At 40.0% G+C, this 16,988-nt stretch overlaps 1 protein-coding gene across 5 annotated transcripts in view; it reads left to right on the top strand.

Moving 5' to 3' along the window:
* The window catches only part of LOC107557846 (semaphorin-6D-like), a 44,250-nt gene extending 39,256 nt beyond the window's left edge, over window positions 1-4,994 (top strand). For 2 of the 5 annotated variants that reach the window (XM_016241409.1, XM_016241407.1), the window contains 2 exons: window positions 406-576; window positions 1,542-4,994. In XM_016241409.1, the coding sequence (XP_016096895.1) occupies window positions 406-576; window positions 1,542-2,833 (1,463 nt within the window). In that variant the 3' untranslated portion in view covers window positions 2,834-4,994. The remainder of the gene's footprint in view (window positions 1-405; window positions 577-1,541) is intronic. The other 3 variants (XM_016241412.1, XM_016241411.1, XM_016241408.1) reach the window with 2 other exon arrangements.
* Window positions 4,995-16,988: the final 11,994 nt, after the last annotated feature.

Genomic DNA, 16,988 nt, shown 5'->3' with positions numbered 1-16,988 from the left:
TGCACCTACCCTTATTCCTGTGCTTTTCATCATATTATCATTGAGAGGCACCTGATCTCTCAGCACCAGCTTGTCCATCATTTCATTCATTCATTCTTTCGTTCTTGCATGGATATGTGCTGCCTCCACCTTATCATCTCCCTGGACTATATTGTCGTCTCCTCATTCTATTAGAGATAATCTTCATCCTTTCCCTCCTCTCAGGCTGAAATTTTCCTTACCTGAGACTCTGCACAGCCATTACTTCCCTGTAATGGTTCATAACATCAGAGTCAATCTCTAAAAAATTGCCTCAATGAATCCTATAAACTGACATATGACATCCTGTCAGTATGCACTAACCCCAATCGTTACGTTGCGCCTATCATGGGCTCAGTTTCTATAACAGTTTGTTTGTCGCTACAGACATGGAGTTGCCATCATCGTCAGTCACAGTGCCCGCGACCTCTGAACCCATACAATCACCCCAAACCATCCCCACTCAGATTCCCCAACTCTTTGGCTCACGGAAATTTGTGCTCCAAGATGACCCAGCCACTTCACGTTCTGTTGAGCATATACCAGGTGTGCTGGAGGGTAAGGCCTTGACCAGAGCACTCTGCGCTGCTGCATGGAATTCTGGGTAATAGCTGCTATTAGTGCTGCTAGTCTACTGAGAGAGTGCATACATCTCTGATAGCAGCCCATTCCTTACCAGAATGGCATGATAAGCAATACTGCAGTCAGTCACACTACATTAACAAAGTAGGGATGCAGACTCCGAGTGCAAGTGCTCTTGAAAACTTTCGGGTCAGCACAATGCCTAGTTGTCTTGAAGTGTATTGAAATGATACAAGCAGCTATACTTAGATTCCATCAGTGTATAAAGCTTTTTATTTTTATTTTTCCCTACTTTTATAAATCTTTTATGTTACTATGATTTGTCCTCCATGTTTAACTTTATTTTACATATATTTTCGTTTAATGCATTTTCTTTTACATTTTTTTGTTCAATCTGTCTTAAATGGCTACATCTTTATCTTCTTTCATCCTTTTCTTTCTCTGCCCATGGTTTTGGGTTTTAGGAAATATTCCAAAGGCCTTGCCACTAAGCAACACTTTTAAGCACCTCTCAAGCAACATTATTCACCAACTAACTCTTTCGAATATATGCCGACACTAACAACACTCACCCCGGGTACTAAACAAAGACAGCGGGCTTAATTCTCTTTGGGAAAGCTCTCATGTAAAACAACAACATACTAACTCACCTGATACTGCAACCCATGTGCAATAAAATGTTCCACCACACCTCTTTACTAATTTGCCTCCTTTACTAATATAATAACAGGATATCTCATTGTATTTTCAGAATTTCTTGCTAGGTAGATTTAATTATAAAGCTTCTAAAATGCTGGAAATAACAGTTGTATGCTTTCGATTCACACCAAATTGTTGAGCATCCTTTGCGGGGGGGAAAGGACTTTTTGCTTAAAGAGAGAGTTGTTCAGTGGTCAACTGTGCGAGTGAGTTAACATGGTATTTGGCTATCTGTGTTGCAGGTGTGTGGGAAATACAAGCAGGTGAATCTAACCAGATGGTGCATATGAATATCCTTATCTCCTGTGTGTTAGCTGCATTCCTGCTCGGTGCATTCATCGCTGGCATGGTCGTTTACTGCTATAGAGATGCTTTCCTTCGCACTCCACGCAAGATCCAAAAAGATGCAGAGTCAGCACAGTCATGCACTGATTCCACTGGCAGCTTTGCCAAGCTAAACGGTCTGTTCGACAGTCCTGTGAAAGAGTACCAACCCAATATGGATACTCCCAAACTTTACACCAACCTGTTGAGCAATGGGAGGGAGGTGCCAACCACCGGAGACACTAAGACGATGCTCTTGAGTGGGCAGCCACCAGAACTAGCAGCACTGCCTACACCCGAGTCCACACCAGTGCTGCAACAAAAGAGCCTTCAGCCAATTAAGAACCAATGGGAGAGAGCTCATGGAAAGATAAGTGGCTCCCGCAAAGATGGGCCACCCAAAAGCCAGCAGTACCTTCCTTCCAGTCCCCCACCCCATTCCACTGTCAGCAGCCCCCACATCCCCAGTGCTGTGGTACTGCCCAATGCCACACATGAGAACAGGGCAGCCTTCAGTACTTCTGAAGGGCCTCGGGCAGAAAAGAAGATCCAGAATAGTGATCAACATGGTTCCAAATCTGGCCGTAAAGACCAGCGGCGTACTGTGGATGCCAAGAACACACTGAATGACCTCTTGAAGCACCTCAATGAGAGCAACCCCAAGGCTATCATGGTGGAGATGCCCAAATCCCGACAGCACCTAATGCTGGAACCCATTGTAAGCCCAACGGAGATTCCACCCAAAGTCCCAAGCCGAGAGGCCTCCTTGTACTCTCCCTCTTCCTCTTTACCCAGGAATAGCCCAACCAAGAGACTGGATGTGCCAACTACACCAACATCGCCCACAGGGCAGATGGGCACTCTCGAGAGACAGCGGTATCACCGCAGTTCATCCCAGCGACACTCCATTTCCTCGCCGCCCAAAGGGCTGCACTCACCTGGCGGGGTAATAGTGTCCCGGCAACCTAGTTTGAACAGAGGTGGGTACATGGCCCCAACTCCTACCCCACCCACTAGACTAGACTCTCACGGGGTACCAATGGCTATGACACCTTCCATGTCCCGGCAGAGCAGCTACAGTGGTCATGGGTCTTTACCACGAACATCCATCAAACGGACCGCATCGTTAAAGCCCGATGTGCCAGCCAAACCCAATGGCTTTGCACCACAGACTGCACAAATGAGGGCTGTAAACAAGTATAGCTACTGAAATGCTTAGCAGGATCTTACTCTATGAATGGACAGTGGGAGTAAAAGTGTTTGGCCCGCAGAGATATGGCGTGCCAGTCTCTGTTCCCTATGAAGGGAAATGAATCGGATGCCAGAGCTTCTGTTTCGGGTAGTTGTGCTATTTCTCAATGACGTTGTCCTGTCACGCTTGAGTGGCGGCAGGGACGCCTGAGGTCATAGGTCACAGCTGACATGCAGCATAAAGCAGCTGCATAGTTGCTGCGGCTATCGGGCAGCGTATGCTCCCTATGCACTGTTCTCCCCATCAATGTGAACCATATTTGTTAGACTGTTTGGAAAATATGATATTCTTGCTTGGATATCTCTCCAGAAGACAGACAGAGTGAAAGGGACATGTTGCGTGTCTGTGTTTGATTAGTCCCTGGGGCTAACCAGTGTGCATTCATTGACCATGTTTTTTTCAGTAAACTGAGAACAAGCTTGAGTCATCGCTGTCATTAAACTAAATCCCATTTAAGGTGCATTAACATCAGATGTGTTTGGACACAGAAGTCAAGACATTAATTAATCATTTCTGTGTGCAAAAGAAATGTCCAGGGCTCCTGCTTGGACTACTGATTTTAAAACTCACAGGGTAAAAGTGCCCTCAACATTTGTGCTGCTAAGTGTAGACAATGACAATGTTTAACAGACTCCAGTGTGGCATTCCATGCAACAGTTCTGTGTGTCAAGCTGCATCAAGCTTTTAAACCCACAGGCTCAGCACAGGATCACGCTGGTCAAATGTACATTATTCTCTTTGGTCATTTTTAGTTTCAGAAAATCACTGGGAATCTTGTAATCCCATAAAGTCAATTTTCAACTATGATGTAAGGCAGATCATTGATTAACCTCTCTCCTTTCCTACATGCCAAGTACTGCTGTTGGGTCTATGAAGTGCAAGACCATTTTTGTCTCCTTTTACGTTCTTGAATATTCCTTGCAGTTTAAACCATTTCAGAAAGCTTACTTTTTGAATCCTGGGCAAAGTATTACATAAAACTGCAAACAGCACATTCCTTACTACAAACCACTTTTCAGCTCTGTGACAAAACCCAGCTTCAGCTCCATACATTGTTTAAAAGAACAGAGGCCTCAATTGCATACTCACTATAAGTGTACAATCACTGCAATACCTACCAGTGTGTCTTGCAGAGTCGTGCCAGTGATAGAGTTATTGTGAATATACAGCTATTTAAGTGTGGATATTTTCAAGGTAAGTTTACCTGGATCAGTATATTTGTGTGCCTTATTAAAGTAATGAGAGCGCAGTTTGGTTTTCCACATTGCACTAACATCAAACAAATAATTTTTGGTTGGATATGAGCAGAGATGCAACCCAAGGGTGAAATTTTAGGAAACGGTCATTGCAAAATCCATACCAACTGACCAGTAATCTGAATATCTGGAGTGGGGGCAGGTGCATCCCCTCAATATTTTCAGTGGTTACGGCCCTGGATGGGAAGACCATAATATGGCTGGACCTGCCATTTTATACTTATGCATTTCTGGAAGGTGCTAATTTGCGATGATGCCATGCCATGTAATGAATGTACTGTAAATCTAAAATGTATATAACCTGACTCTCAGCTCACTATATTTCACAAAATTTAATGGGGTCAAATCGAAATTTGAGTGTTTTTTTGAGAGGGTCATCTACGATTAGAGAAATTATTGGGAATTTCAGTATATTGAGGGGAAACTTGCCTGATCAAGCCCAAAGCTTCATGTTTGTTTACATGTTCTGATTGTATTAGAGCAGCTGAGCGGAGACTGGCGCATCATCACCTGCTAAAGTTCAGTTTTATTAAAGGAGAGAGAGTTGATCCTGTGCTCTGGTTCAGGTTGTCCTGTGTTGAGCTGCCTTGTATATTGCAATATAAATCTGCAATCTGACTTCAAGCCTTTAATGTTCAGTCACTACTCTATGTGCAAAGAAACCAGACTGGTCTTTATTTTTAATACTGTGCAAACATTGGCAGTTGGAATACAGCTTTTCTTTTCTGGAATATTTTAATGTGTAGATATTGTAAAGCTGTACTGTGAAAGTGTAAATAATTACAGTCATTGTTTAAGAATATTTTTGTTGACTTTTTTTTAACACGGCATGTATAGTTTAAATAAAATATTACTGCACAGAAAAAAAAAGTTTTCTTTCCTTCTTTGTTAATTAAGAATGTCACAACACATACTTGTAAGACAGATGATAATATAATATCCATCCATGGTTCTTGGGATACTCAAGAACCATGGGATTTGTCATCCCTGATGTTAAAACCAAATGTTCATATTTGGGTGGATTCAATTCAAATTTTGTGAAATGCAAATATTTTGCAAATAAACACTGAACTCCAACACACGCTGACAATCCTTCTGCATGCTGAATCTGTGGGCTGAAACTCAGGGCTGCACGACTGATGCTTTTATCGTCTTCACTGATGAGAGACTTAGCACAGACTTTATTTTTAGACCCTTGTTTTGAAATCTCGGTGGAGAATAAGCCATTCCACATCTCATTGGGAAATCCTCCAAAGTCATTTGTAAGCTGAGCACCCAACATCTGCTCCACTGGCTCAGACTACAGCTCACACACACACACACACACTGATGGCATCAGGTATCCAAGATCGTATGAGAGACTTCTCTAGAATTTCAGTAGTGGCCAATCTTTTGAATGTTTATGTCAGACACGTCTGGGCTGGTATATTCAAGAATTTACCACAGAATGTTTTTAGTTATGGTTAAGATAAATAAAGTGGAAAGTTTGTCCAAACAGCCGATGAAATTACAATAATCATAACTTAATAATTTTTAAGTTATATTTTTGGCCTTTTTGTGCCTTCATTGGATAAGACAGTACAGATCAAACAGGAAAGCACAAACAGTCTGTTTATAAGCAAAAACAGTCCAAAACAGATCTAAACAAATATGTTTGTTGATTTTGATGTGAGAGGACAAGAGGAGATCAGCTTTTTTCACTGGAGGATGAATTATGGATTACATACTGGTATCTTGACCAGAAGCATCGGTTTAAAGTTAAAATGCCTTAATAATGGTTTTGTTTCTTACAAACATGCAGATGTTCATTTTACAAGATGTTAATTGATGAACTGAAGTTGTGTGGGTTACTTCTGGATTATTGGGATGTTATTATCAGATGTTTGGACTCTCATTCTGCCGGCATCCATTCACTGCAGAGGATCCATTGGTGAGCAAGCGATGTAATGTTAAAGTTCACCAAATCTGTTCCAATGAAGATTGAATTCCCTGAGGGTGACTACATTTTCAGCAAATTTGCATTTTTTAGGTTAACTATTCTTTATAAAATTTCAGAGAAATAGCTCACTTCCGTTTTGCAGAATAAGCTGGAAAGCCATATCAAACTGTATCTGATTCTGGGCAAGAATTGCAGTTTTGTGCAGTTACAGTTTGGGATTGTGGACATTGTGGTCTAAGGCTAATGTTCCAAGCATGCTAAAACCATCTTATGGAATCAGCATCTCTAAATTCATCAACTTCAAAGCAACACTGTTAAAACTATGAAAAATGTACATACTGTAAAGAGACTATAATATATAATTAGCTAACTAGTTTTGAATGACCAGCTAACAATCTAAATACTTCCCTAAATAACAGCCACGTAGCTGCTTTTCAAAGTACTGAATCTTGTAAGTATTTTAGAGGAGTGCACTTGAATGGAAATAAAATAATAGGTTAAATGGTGAGAAATCACAGCTATTCTCTGTAAAGGGGGTTTGTGTGAACTGTAATTACATCAGCCAGCGGGGGAATATTTCAAAAAGCACTGCCATCTCTCTTACACACTAACACACACACACACACAGTCCTCAGGCTTATGGGCTTTGATTCATGGTGTTGTCATTGTACCTTCAGACCAAGCATTGTTAATGGAGTCTGACCAAACACTCCAGACACATACACACATAAAAGTCATTTCTCACCATTTAACATGAACACAAAAGCACCTTGAGTTAGACATTCATCATTATTTTCACCTCAAATTTAAGATTTTGAAGCTCAGGGATGTGAGGAGGGAACAAAAGACGCTTAGTACCAGAACACCCCGGATCTCACAGCTTTAAATGTGAGCTATTAATAATGCAGTTGTCACATCAAACCCATTCCTTTCCTCTTGCTGAGTCACTAATAATCTGTATGAGGACCACAAATCTCAAATAAATGTTAAAATGTCTGGAACCCAATACTGTTGGAGAAAAAGAGTCAAGGTTTTGCTGGGTTGCATAGCCCTGTTTGTCCCTGCTGGTAGATGCTGTAAATACATCATTTGGCTGCAATTAGTATTTTTTTGGATAAGTAATCTGATGCAATAAAAAATAATTGCAAGCAATTTTTTTAATATGACATATTAATAATATACAAGTTGCCAGTGCACGTTTAATTTTTACAGGGCTCTTAAAAGCATGCGCTTTTTTATGTATGCTGTCTTTGACATCACAGCTCTGGATAGTGGCTAGTAAAGAGTTGTGTGTGTATTTGTGGCTTTTGATTGGCTTAAAACAAGCAGGATACAGAACTGAACACCCAAAAGATGGCAGATTTCAAATCATGCATTCAAGGATGCATGGCCATCCAAGCAACTATCATTGAAATGACCATGCTAACAGATAACTTGTATCAAATATTATTTAGACTTTCTTGGTTAAGAACTATGAGTTTGTTTGATTTATTAGCGTCATTAGCATTAAACTGACCGTGCTGCAAGTTTAGGCTATAATTTTATACTCTATTGGATGTGAACAAAACCTGAAATGAAATGACACTATTTTTGTCTGTAGAGCTACTTTATAGCTGAATAAGATTTGTTTCATAACTGATGAATTTTGCATTCGCCCTGCTATTGAACAGAACTGAATCACTTGAGTTGAATAATGACACTGTTGCCTTCTGTAGAGCTGTATATAACTGAATTGAACTTGCTTCATAATTGACGACCTGTGAGTTACTGAACTAAATTGAAACAACACTGAACTTACCCGAGCTGAATAGTAGTTATTTAGTTCCTAGAACCATTAATAAAACCAAATGCCTTCAACCTGTATTTTAAAAAAAAAAGGATTCTTGATCTTAGCACAGGTAGATACACGCTACGGGTAATCCCACATTCCTCCTAGAAAAATGCCGTCATCCTCTGTGAGGAGTTTGTCCAAGGGAAGAGTGTTTGGACATGCAATTTCACTGATATGACCTCTAACTGAAACCTCAACCAATCAATGTCCCATTCAACACAGTGCTCCATGCATTAAAAGCCAAATGCAGGCCTGAGGGGGTTTAAATGGGCCTAATTTGAGACATCTGATGTGAGACAGAGATCAGATGGCTGTTTGTGAGGCAAAGCTGTCCTGTCTTTGTTAGCGCAAGTGGCTCTTCATTTGCTTTTAGCAGGCATTCTAGAAGAATCACACCCTTTAAAAAATCTCTCTCTCTCTCATACACACACATACTGCGGTCACTACATTTCCTCACACAGAGCTGTGGCAAATTCCCAGAGAGGCACCAGCTCTAGAAAGCCACATTTATATGCAGCCTCCATCCCCGCTCACTCTTTCACTGTTACGGTCTCTCTCTTTGGAGCGAGGCGTTCCACATCCTTTGCATTCACACATTCCTGGGTGTTTGCTGCTCTCAGATGCTCTTGTGTGTTTGAACATCCCCATAATGTTATACAGGGCAACTGGGATCCCTGGGATATGATATTCCGAAAAGCAGACGGATAGAGAGAAGAGATAGGGGTTGTCTTTACAAATACAAGCTGCTCAAAAGGAACCCAAGGTCACCAACTTATTGTAAACCTGAAATAATTGAATTATTGTTACTGAGCTATATGGAGCCTAAGGGACATTTCCCATGTTTCCAAGAAGGTTGAGAATTGAAAAATAGTTCTTATTCAAAACTGTGGAATTTAAAACAACAACAATCAAAAAACTGGAACCAATGATTTGCATGGTGTTTATTTCTGTTAGTGGTTCTGAATGAAACTCCCAAAGCATATTTTATGCCAAAATGAAGAAAATTAAGCCTTTTTAAGACATGAAAATGTTCTATTATGACATTAATTTCATGAGAATTATAAAGGGACACTGTCATCATTGTCTCCCCCTCCTGTGGTTCCAAACCCATAAGACTTTGGTTAATCTTCAAAGACAAGAGAGGTTTCTGTCCCTCCATTGAAAGTCTAGGTAATAAAAACGTAACATTTCCACAAAAAAGGTTATAAAATTTACGAATCAAGCAGATTTATTTGATCTAAATAATTTTGAGTGAACTGTCCCACATTTTCCCTGCAAGTTCTGATTATTGCAATTTTGCAATTACAAAACTTGTTCTCTTTACTGTAATGCAATCTATCTAGCTCAGCAGCTGAGGCATAAATTTAGCAAGTTTCACTGAAATTTGACGAACAGAAAAAGAATGAGTACATGAACAAAGTATCAAAAGTTGCAGTGAGTATTTTATGTGGCCACTCGTCCTCATGAACTTCACCAGTTTTGTACATTTGAGCTTTGAGATGTTACTCCACTCTTCCAAGACACTTGAAAGTTCCTGGACACTACTGGAGGGACGCATGGTTACATGCTGTTTGCCACTGCAAAGACGTGCAAAAGCTGTCCTTCTTGTCTCCCTGTAGCATTGTCTTATGTGTTTTACAATGCAGACATTGCAGTTTATTGCTCTGGCCACATCTGCAGTCCTCGTGCCTCCCTGCAGCAGGACCATGACACTTTCACGCTGATCAGGGACCCTGGGCATCTTTCTTCTGGTATTTTCCAGAGTCAGTAGAAAGGTCTCTTTACTGTCTTAAGTTAGTGTAACTATGGCCTTAATTTCCTACCGCCTGTAAGCTGTTAGTGTCTGTTCCACAGGTGCATGTGCAATAACTGTTTATGGTTCATTGAACAAGCATACAAAACATTGTTTAACCCCTTTCCAATAAAGATATGTAAAGCTAATTTTACAAAGGATTTTGCCAAATTATATTTAAAATACAGCATCTGAAAATATCTGTTTCTTTTATTGCCGAGTTGTAATTATTTAAATGATTAAAATTGCCAATGGTAGGCTTTATAGCACTGAACACTACATTTAATTTGTGTGCTGATTAAATTTAATTTGTGCACTGATTTTTGTGTCCAGACAAGGTGATATTTATAATAGTATTACAGTAATGAGAATAAGTGGGTTTTTTTCACATGACAGTTTCCTTTTCTTTCTTTCTTTTTTTTCTGAAATGAAATTTGTCCTAAATGTTTCTTCATTACATTCACACTTTTACTGGAATAAATGCAACATAATGTCCTCCAACCCCTTAAGCTGCAGTTTTGACAAATGTCTAAAGTCTTTTCTCAGTGATTAGAAAGTAGCAATTACCCTGTGCTGCACAAATTCCTTCCTCTCTGTCTTTTATGAGAAAAGGTATCATTATCATTTGGCCTGTTCTCTGGGAAAGGTGTCTACAACACACTCCATGGTCTTCTAGAAAATACTTTTTCCAATGAGAAGTATTTTAAAATGCACCGCCACCTAACATTCAATAAATTCACGAACATTCAGTCAAAGAATAACAAGCACATATTATATTAACTATAAGGATATTTTAGTAATTTCAGTAGATTATTAAGATAGACTGCACACTGTATGTTCAAGGTACAGGTACATTCAGTTCTGCTTTTTAAACAGATTTTTCAAAAAACACAAAAAACACTTTCCCCTGAACTAAAGTATCTCTTGTAATTTGAATTTAATCTATCAGCATGCTCCACTCCATTTTTTTGAAGGAATAGCCACCTGTCATTGTTCCAAACTTGCATGACTTTCTTACTTCTATGGAACACGAAAGAAGAAATGTAAAAAAAAAAAAAAAAACTCTACAGGCAATGGGGATCAGGGTTGTCAGGCTCCAAGAAAAAAAAAGTAATAAAGTGAAGAAAGATAAAGTAATTCATGTTTGGAATTACATGAGGGTAAGTGAAGACAGACTTATTTATTTTCATTTAAAATTTTTACTCATTTATTTAACATTTTTTATGATTGATTATGATGTGTGATGCTAAAGACACATTAACTCAGCATTTCACACTGGTGTTGCAAGGCTGCAGACTGGAAGTGACGATGTCGGACCACATTTTTTAGAGGTTTTCAAATATCATTAACACATGTGCAGATAAAATTGTGACTGGTGTCAGCAAGCATAAAAAAAGGATCAAGGTGCGGTCACACTTGACTTTGTGTTCTATTCAATTTCATTCATATGCATACAAATACAGAAGAGTGTAAACTACTCCTTTAAAGGGTGAAAAACGTTTGACCAATAGAGGATTTATTCAGAATTAATTATGAAAAAAAGCCATAAAGTGTTACAACATATCCCGTTACCCATATTCATGTAATGGTTGCTGTGCTCTAAGGAGGCGCACGGCGCATGAGTAGTCCAATAACAGTCTTTTATTATAATCCACAAAGCAAACACAAGGAATCAAGGAGCTGGGGTAGCACAGCATGTAGAATAAAATACAAATTATAGCAGACAGGGAACTAAGGAACAGACAGGGCTTATAAACACAGGGACTAATGGGATAATTAATGACACAATAGGTGGGAACAATTAACTGATCAAGACAGGCAAAACTAGGCAAACACAACAGAAACGTGACATCTCACCCCCTCCTGGAATGGCGCGTCTTCGCACTGACAAAAGCAGTTCAACAGAGGAGGGAGGGTGGGGGTTCAGGAGGCGGGTGTGGGGCAGGTGAGGGGCAGGCAATAGGAAAGGGGCATAGTTCATAGGGCCAGGGCGAAGTAGATGGAGGGAGGAGCCAGGGAGGAGCCCGGAGCTGGAAGAGCCAGGTGGAGATCCAGAGGCCAGCCAGGATAGCAGCCCACGGTGGAGTCAACGGCGGGAGGAGCCATGGTGAAGAAGGGGCCAACAACACTAGAGGGCCGACTGACGGAGACTGAGTCGCTGGAGGAGGAGGCCAGGATAGAGACGGAGAGCCGCAGAGCCAGGGTGACACAGAGGATCCGGAGGGCCAAGGCGGAGCTGGTGGCTCAGACGACCGAGGTGGAGGTGGGGATCCGGAAGACCGCAACGGAGCCGGAGCGACTGAGGACGAAGGCGGAGCCGAATGAGAAGGAGGAGCCTGACAGAGCCAGAGGGACGGAGTAATGAGTCGAAGCCGGAGGAGTGGAGTCCCGAGGCGGCGGATGGTCAATGACTGACCAAGGCCGGAGCCAGAGGGATGAGGGAGCCCGGTGGAGCCAGTGGGATGACGGGCCACGGTGGAGACGAGGGAGCTAGGAGTCAAAGCGGAGCCGATGGGTCAAAGGACCGAGGTGGAGTCCAGGAGTCGGAGGCTGGAGGCGGAGACAGGGGATCCTCATGCATAGGCAGAGCGGGAGACTGGAAGTCCCGAGGTGGATCAGAGCCCCCATATGGCGCTGACTGAGGGTGAGCTGAGGGACTGACAGGCACCAGCGGAGATAGGGCTGAGGAAATGGCTGGTTTTAGGAGAGGAGGAATGAGGGGGAGGCTGGGAGGGAACACAGGAGAACAGGAGCTAGGCGGAACCAGTGGAGACGCAGGATATTCAGGGCTGGGCGGAACCAGCGGAGACACAGGGGACATAGGAGACTTAGGAGACGTAGGAGAGTTGGGCATTACCTCCCCAAACCAGTCTATTAAGTCTATTTGGAAAATGTCTATTAGTTCCTCATAATATCCAGTGGCCAGTTGCAGCTCACCTCCAGCAGCGGGAGTGTGGGCGGGGCTTCCCTCCAAGCCCTCGATCTCCACCAAAACTCCCTCAGGGACGGGCGATGATGCCTGCACACGCACCTGGTCAGAACGATCTTGAGGCTCAGGCTCCGGGTCGATGATAGGCTCAGTTGTGGTCTTGCACGCTGGCTTTGTTTGTTGGGCCCAGGCTCTCCGTCTGCGGTGGTGTCAGGCAATTGCTCCGTGCCGCTGGATGATCGCTGGCTGGTCTCTGGGTTGGGAGTGGGGCAGGAGATGTCCTCCTCGGCAGGGCAAATGGAGAAAAACAATAAATTTTTCTCCAGCACCCACTCCACAAAAGCGGCGAAATTCTCCTGGGGACCGTTCCCAGGGAGGCATGCCTTGGATCCAGATAGTGAGTTTGGCACGCCAAATACAAAAAGTCTCTGGTGTGATACTCCAGGGAACGGTCTTCCTGCTCGAGGCAGAGGAGCTGGACGGCTGGCAGGTCCATTCCGGGAGAGGGGAGGAAAAAGAAACAAAAGAAAAGGAAGTAAAACGCCGCTATAATCATTCACTTGAGGGTCTGCTATTCTTTAACGGTTGCTGTGCTCTAAGGAGGCGCACAACGCAGGAGTAGTCCAATAACAGTCTTTTATAATAATCCACAAAGTAAACGCAAGGAATCGAGGAGCTGGGGTAGCACAACATGTAGACCAAAATACAAATAATAGAAGACAGGTAACTAAGGAACAGACAGGGCTTATAAAAACAGGTACTAACAATGAATTGGTCAAGACACAGGCAAAACTAGGTCACGGGGAGCAAAGCAAAACACAACAGAAACGTGACAATTCACTGCAGGGTCTGAAGTAATTTCACAAGTTTTACCACACCTTCAGATTTCTGCCACTTTCATCCTGTAGTGTGACCCTGTTTTAAAAAAAGTGAGATCACAGTTAGTACATAGGTGTTTATTATCCTTTTTTTGGCGTAGATCCTCAAGTGGTCACAATGTGACTGGCTTGTGCTATTATTTTCCTCACGTTGTGGATCTCAAAGTATGGTATACACATTTCAGGCACGTCCACATAAGTAGAAAATAAAATATTCATTCAAACATTGAACAGAACACCAAACCTTGACAATCATTAGAGGTAGAAATGGGCAGATATAGATATTGATATACTGGAGACATGTTACATTAATAGAATGTTCCAGTGCAAGTCTATGGGGCAAAGCATTTGTGAGGTTTAAAGCAAAATTGTCTTTCACAAGGCCTTGTCTGGACCGTGGGATGATTTAAGGGAAAAAAATACAAATGTAATATGTTAAAACTAAATTTATCAGTATGATATGTTAATCATACTCTAATAATATTCTCTAATATAACTCTATTTTTCAAAGTTGTAAATAAAACAAAGATTACTGGAGTAGGTTTTACAAGAAAATACTGTTTCAGTCTTTGTACTTTCAAATTTCACATTTAATTAAATGTGTCACTTACTGATTCTTTGTAATTATTTGTGAAATTTAATTTTAATTTTAAATAATACTCTTATTTTAGCTAAAGCAAGTTTATATTATTCTAAATAATAATTCATAATTTTCTAACCTAATTAAATGTTTTGTTTCATGTTTCACATAGTAGAATGATTCATTTAGTGGTAACACTTTACAATAAGGTTCATTAGTTATTAGTATTTAACTGTATTAGTTAACATGAACTTAATTCCAACATTTACTAATACATTATTAAAGTCAAAAGTCATATTTGTTAACATTAGTTAATGCACTGTGAACTAACATGAACAAGCAATGAATATCTGTATTTTCATAAACTAACATTAACAAAAATTAACAAATGACACCTTATTGTAAAATGTTACCCATTTAATTATGTGTGGCATTTCAGCACTCACACATATGCATGAACTCACACTTTTTCACCTAAAACTGGATGTGTAGTTGTTTTTTCCAGCAATATTCAGTTCATTTTCACAATGAATTTTTGTTTTTTTCTTTGAAACATTATTACATTAATACTGAATCAGAGTTTGACTGAGAAGCAGGCGACTTCAATGGAAAGTTGCTTTTTAGGCTTAGTGCTGTGTTAAAGTTAGGTTTCAGATGGATAATTAAAGCAACTAAAGTAATACAGCTAAGAACATACTATTTTTCTTTTCAATACTGTTTTTTTTTTTATATTCCCAATTTCCAAAAGCAGCAAAAATTAATTCAGGACTTTACTAGCTCCAGAAAAACAGGCGCTGAGATGACTTTGACACCCTTGCTTTAAGCCAATAACACATCATTCAAATGAAGTGTGTGTTAAAAGCACACAAGTTTACACTATATAATCTCACTTTTGCTAAACTGTGTTGATGGATTTTGTTTGTTGGTCTGCACAGGTAAAAATGCTTATACTTCACTTCTTACAGAGACTCAAAAGGAGCTCTAAAGACATATGTCATTGTTGCACACACTCACCTGGGCCTGTCCCTGGGGCAGAGTGTGTGTTAGTGCATGTGCGTGCTGTCGGGAGGAGGGTCACGGAAAATCCCAACCACAAAAAAGCATCCAGACAACACATGAACACCTGATCACTGTCATAACACACTACTCCCATCCCATCCCAAAACACAAACACGGCAATAAAAACACATTCACTGCAGAACAAAGGGCTTGCGTGTATGATTACATCTACAGACCCATAAACTCAATTACAGCATCAGCCTCCTCCGCACACTGTGTTCAGTCACTGAACGTATAGCCTACATTAATAATCATGTATTTAAGCTGTCAACATGATATATCAAACAGGGACAGCAATGTCCCCCATTATGAAACAAAATGGGAATATAATGGGAAAATATAATGCGATATATTAAATAATGTATTTCCATATATAGTGCTTATATTTTTTTAATATACTACAATATATGCATGGACCATGTATGGCTATATATTGATACATATTTAAAATACATGCGATGAAAACAAAAACTGCACTATATAGTTTAATTTAATTTCTCTGTCATTGAATTACATAAGGTTGAACACATATTCATAAACTTTTTATCTCACTGTATTGTTTGCATAGTTATGCACGTCATATATGAAAATATGCGTGATGGTGTGAAGAAAAGTGTGTTTACCATTAAAAAAAATCGAATGAAAAAATTATTTTTGGACAATTGGATGTCTTGTTAAAGTCATGACAACATGGTGAGTGGAAGATAAGATTTGACATTTACAATTTAACAGATTAAGAGAATAAATATATAAACAAACAAACAAATAAATAAATCCTTATATTTGTTATTATGTATTATATAGAAGAGTATTATTGAATACATTACGAATTTTTTAAATATAGAAAACAAAACAAAAAAAGCTGAAAGGTTATTAAAATGTGACCTGCCTGTCTAAGATTTTCTTTTCTCCATCTCTCCTGACTGTGGTAAAAGCTTTATTCTCCATTTCTGAGAAGAAGGAGCACTTCAGCACTTCTAATTCTGTGTTATGTGTGTCTTAGAGTGGAGGGTCTGGGTATACCTTATAAGGTTTATTAAAAGCCTGCTGGGGGTCTTTCTTACTTAGGGTCTTAGCAAGGTGCATAGATGCCTAACAAGTCTCTATACAGCCCAGCCAGTATGTGTACAATTGTTCATAGTGGCAAACAGAAGTGAACGAGAATTTAAAGAACTACATGTTTATTACAAAACAAAACACACACCAATCCACATTAGAGTGCCAATCTAATAACCTATGGCTTGTTATTTATAAAAAGATAAAGAGGAAAGAATGGTGTTAACTATGGTTCACACTCTGCTTCATTTATGCATGATTAAACAACTTTAACATGCGGTTTGTTGACCAGCAACATCACAGCTGCATATCTACACTGTACATAGCTACACTGCTGAGTGTGAGACAAACAGAAATAAAAGAATAAATGCATATTTTAGTAATGAGAAATTATGGTCAGTAGGTTAGATGGTTATCCAGCAGATGCAAATGCATTAATATGTTGGGTAAAAATAATGATAATCAGCGCTGGTTTTTCTTCTTAGCCAGAGAGCAATGCAAATATTTATAAAGAATGAATGAATATTGACTTGTAGAAGGATAAGATAAAGTAAACCTGGAAATGCCTGGGGTTCTGATAAACCATCATCAGTTGAATGGTCAACTACAATCTATTGATTCCCAAATATACTAATGCTAATTATAGATTTTAGACTGATTGCAGTTTGACGTTGCTAAAAAAAGAACATTATTTTGTGTATTTGGTGTAATGCAATGTGTTTATGCGGTTTAAGTTTCAAAAACATTATTTTCCACATACTGTACAGCATAGTTTCACCTCTATGCCCCACCT

This window comes from Sinocyclocheilus grahami, unplaced genomic scaffold, assembly GCF_001515645.1.
Source record: "Sinocyclocheilus grahami isolate Dianchi unplaced genomic scaffold, SAMN03320097.WGS_v1.1 scaffold621.1, whole genome shotgun sequence".
NCBI lineage: Eukaryota > Metazoa > Chordata > Actinopteri > Cypriniformes > Cyprinidae > Sinocyclocheilus > Sinocyclocheilus grahami.
This window is presented reverse-complemented; position numbering and strand designations above follow the sequence as displayed.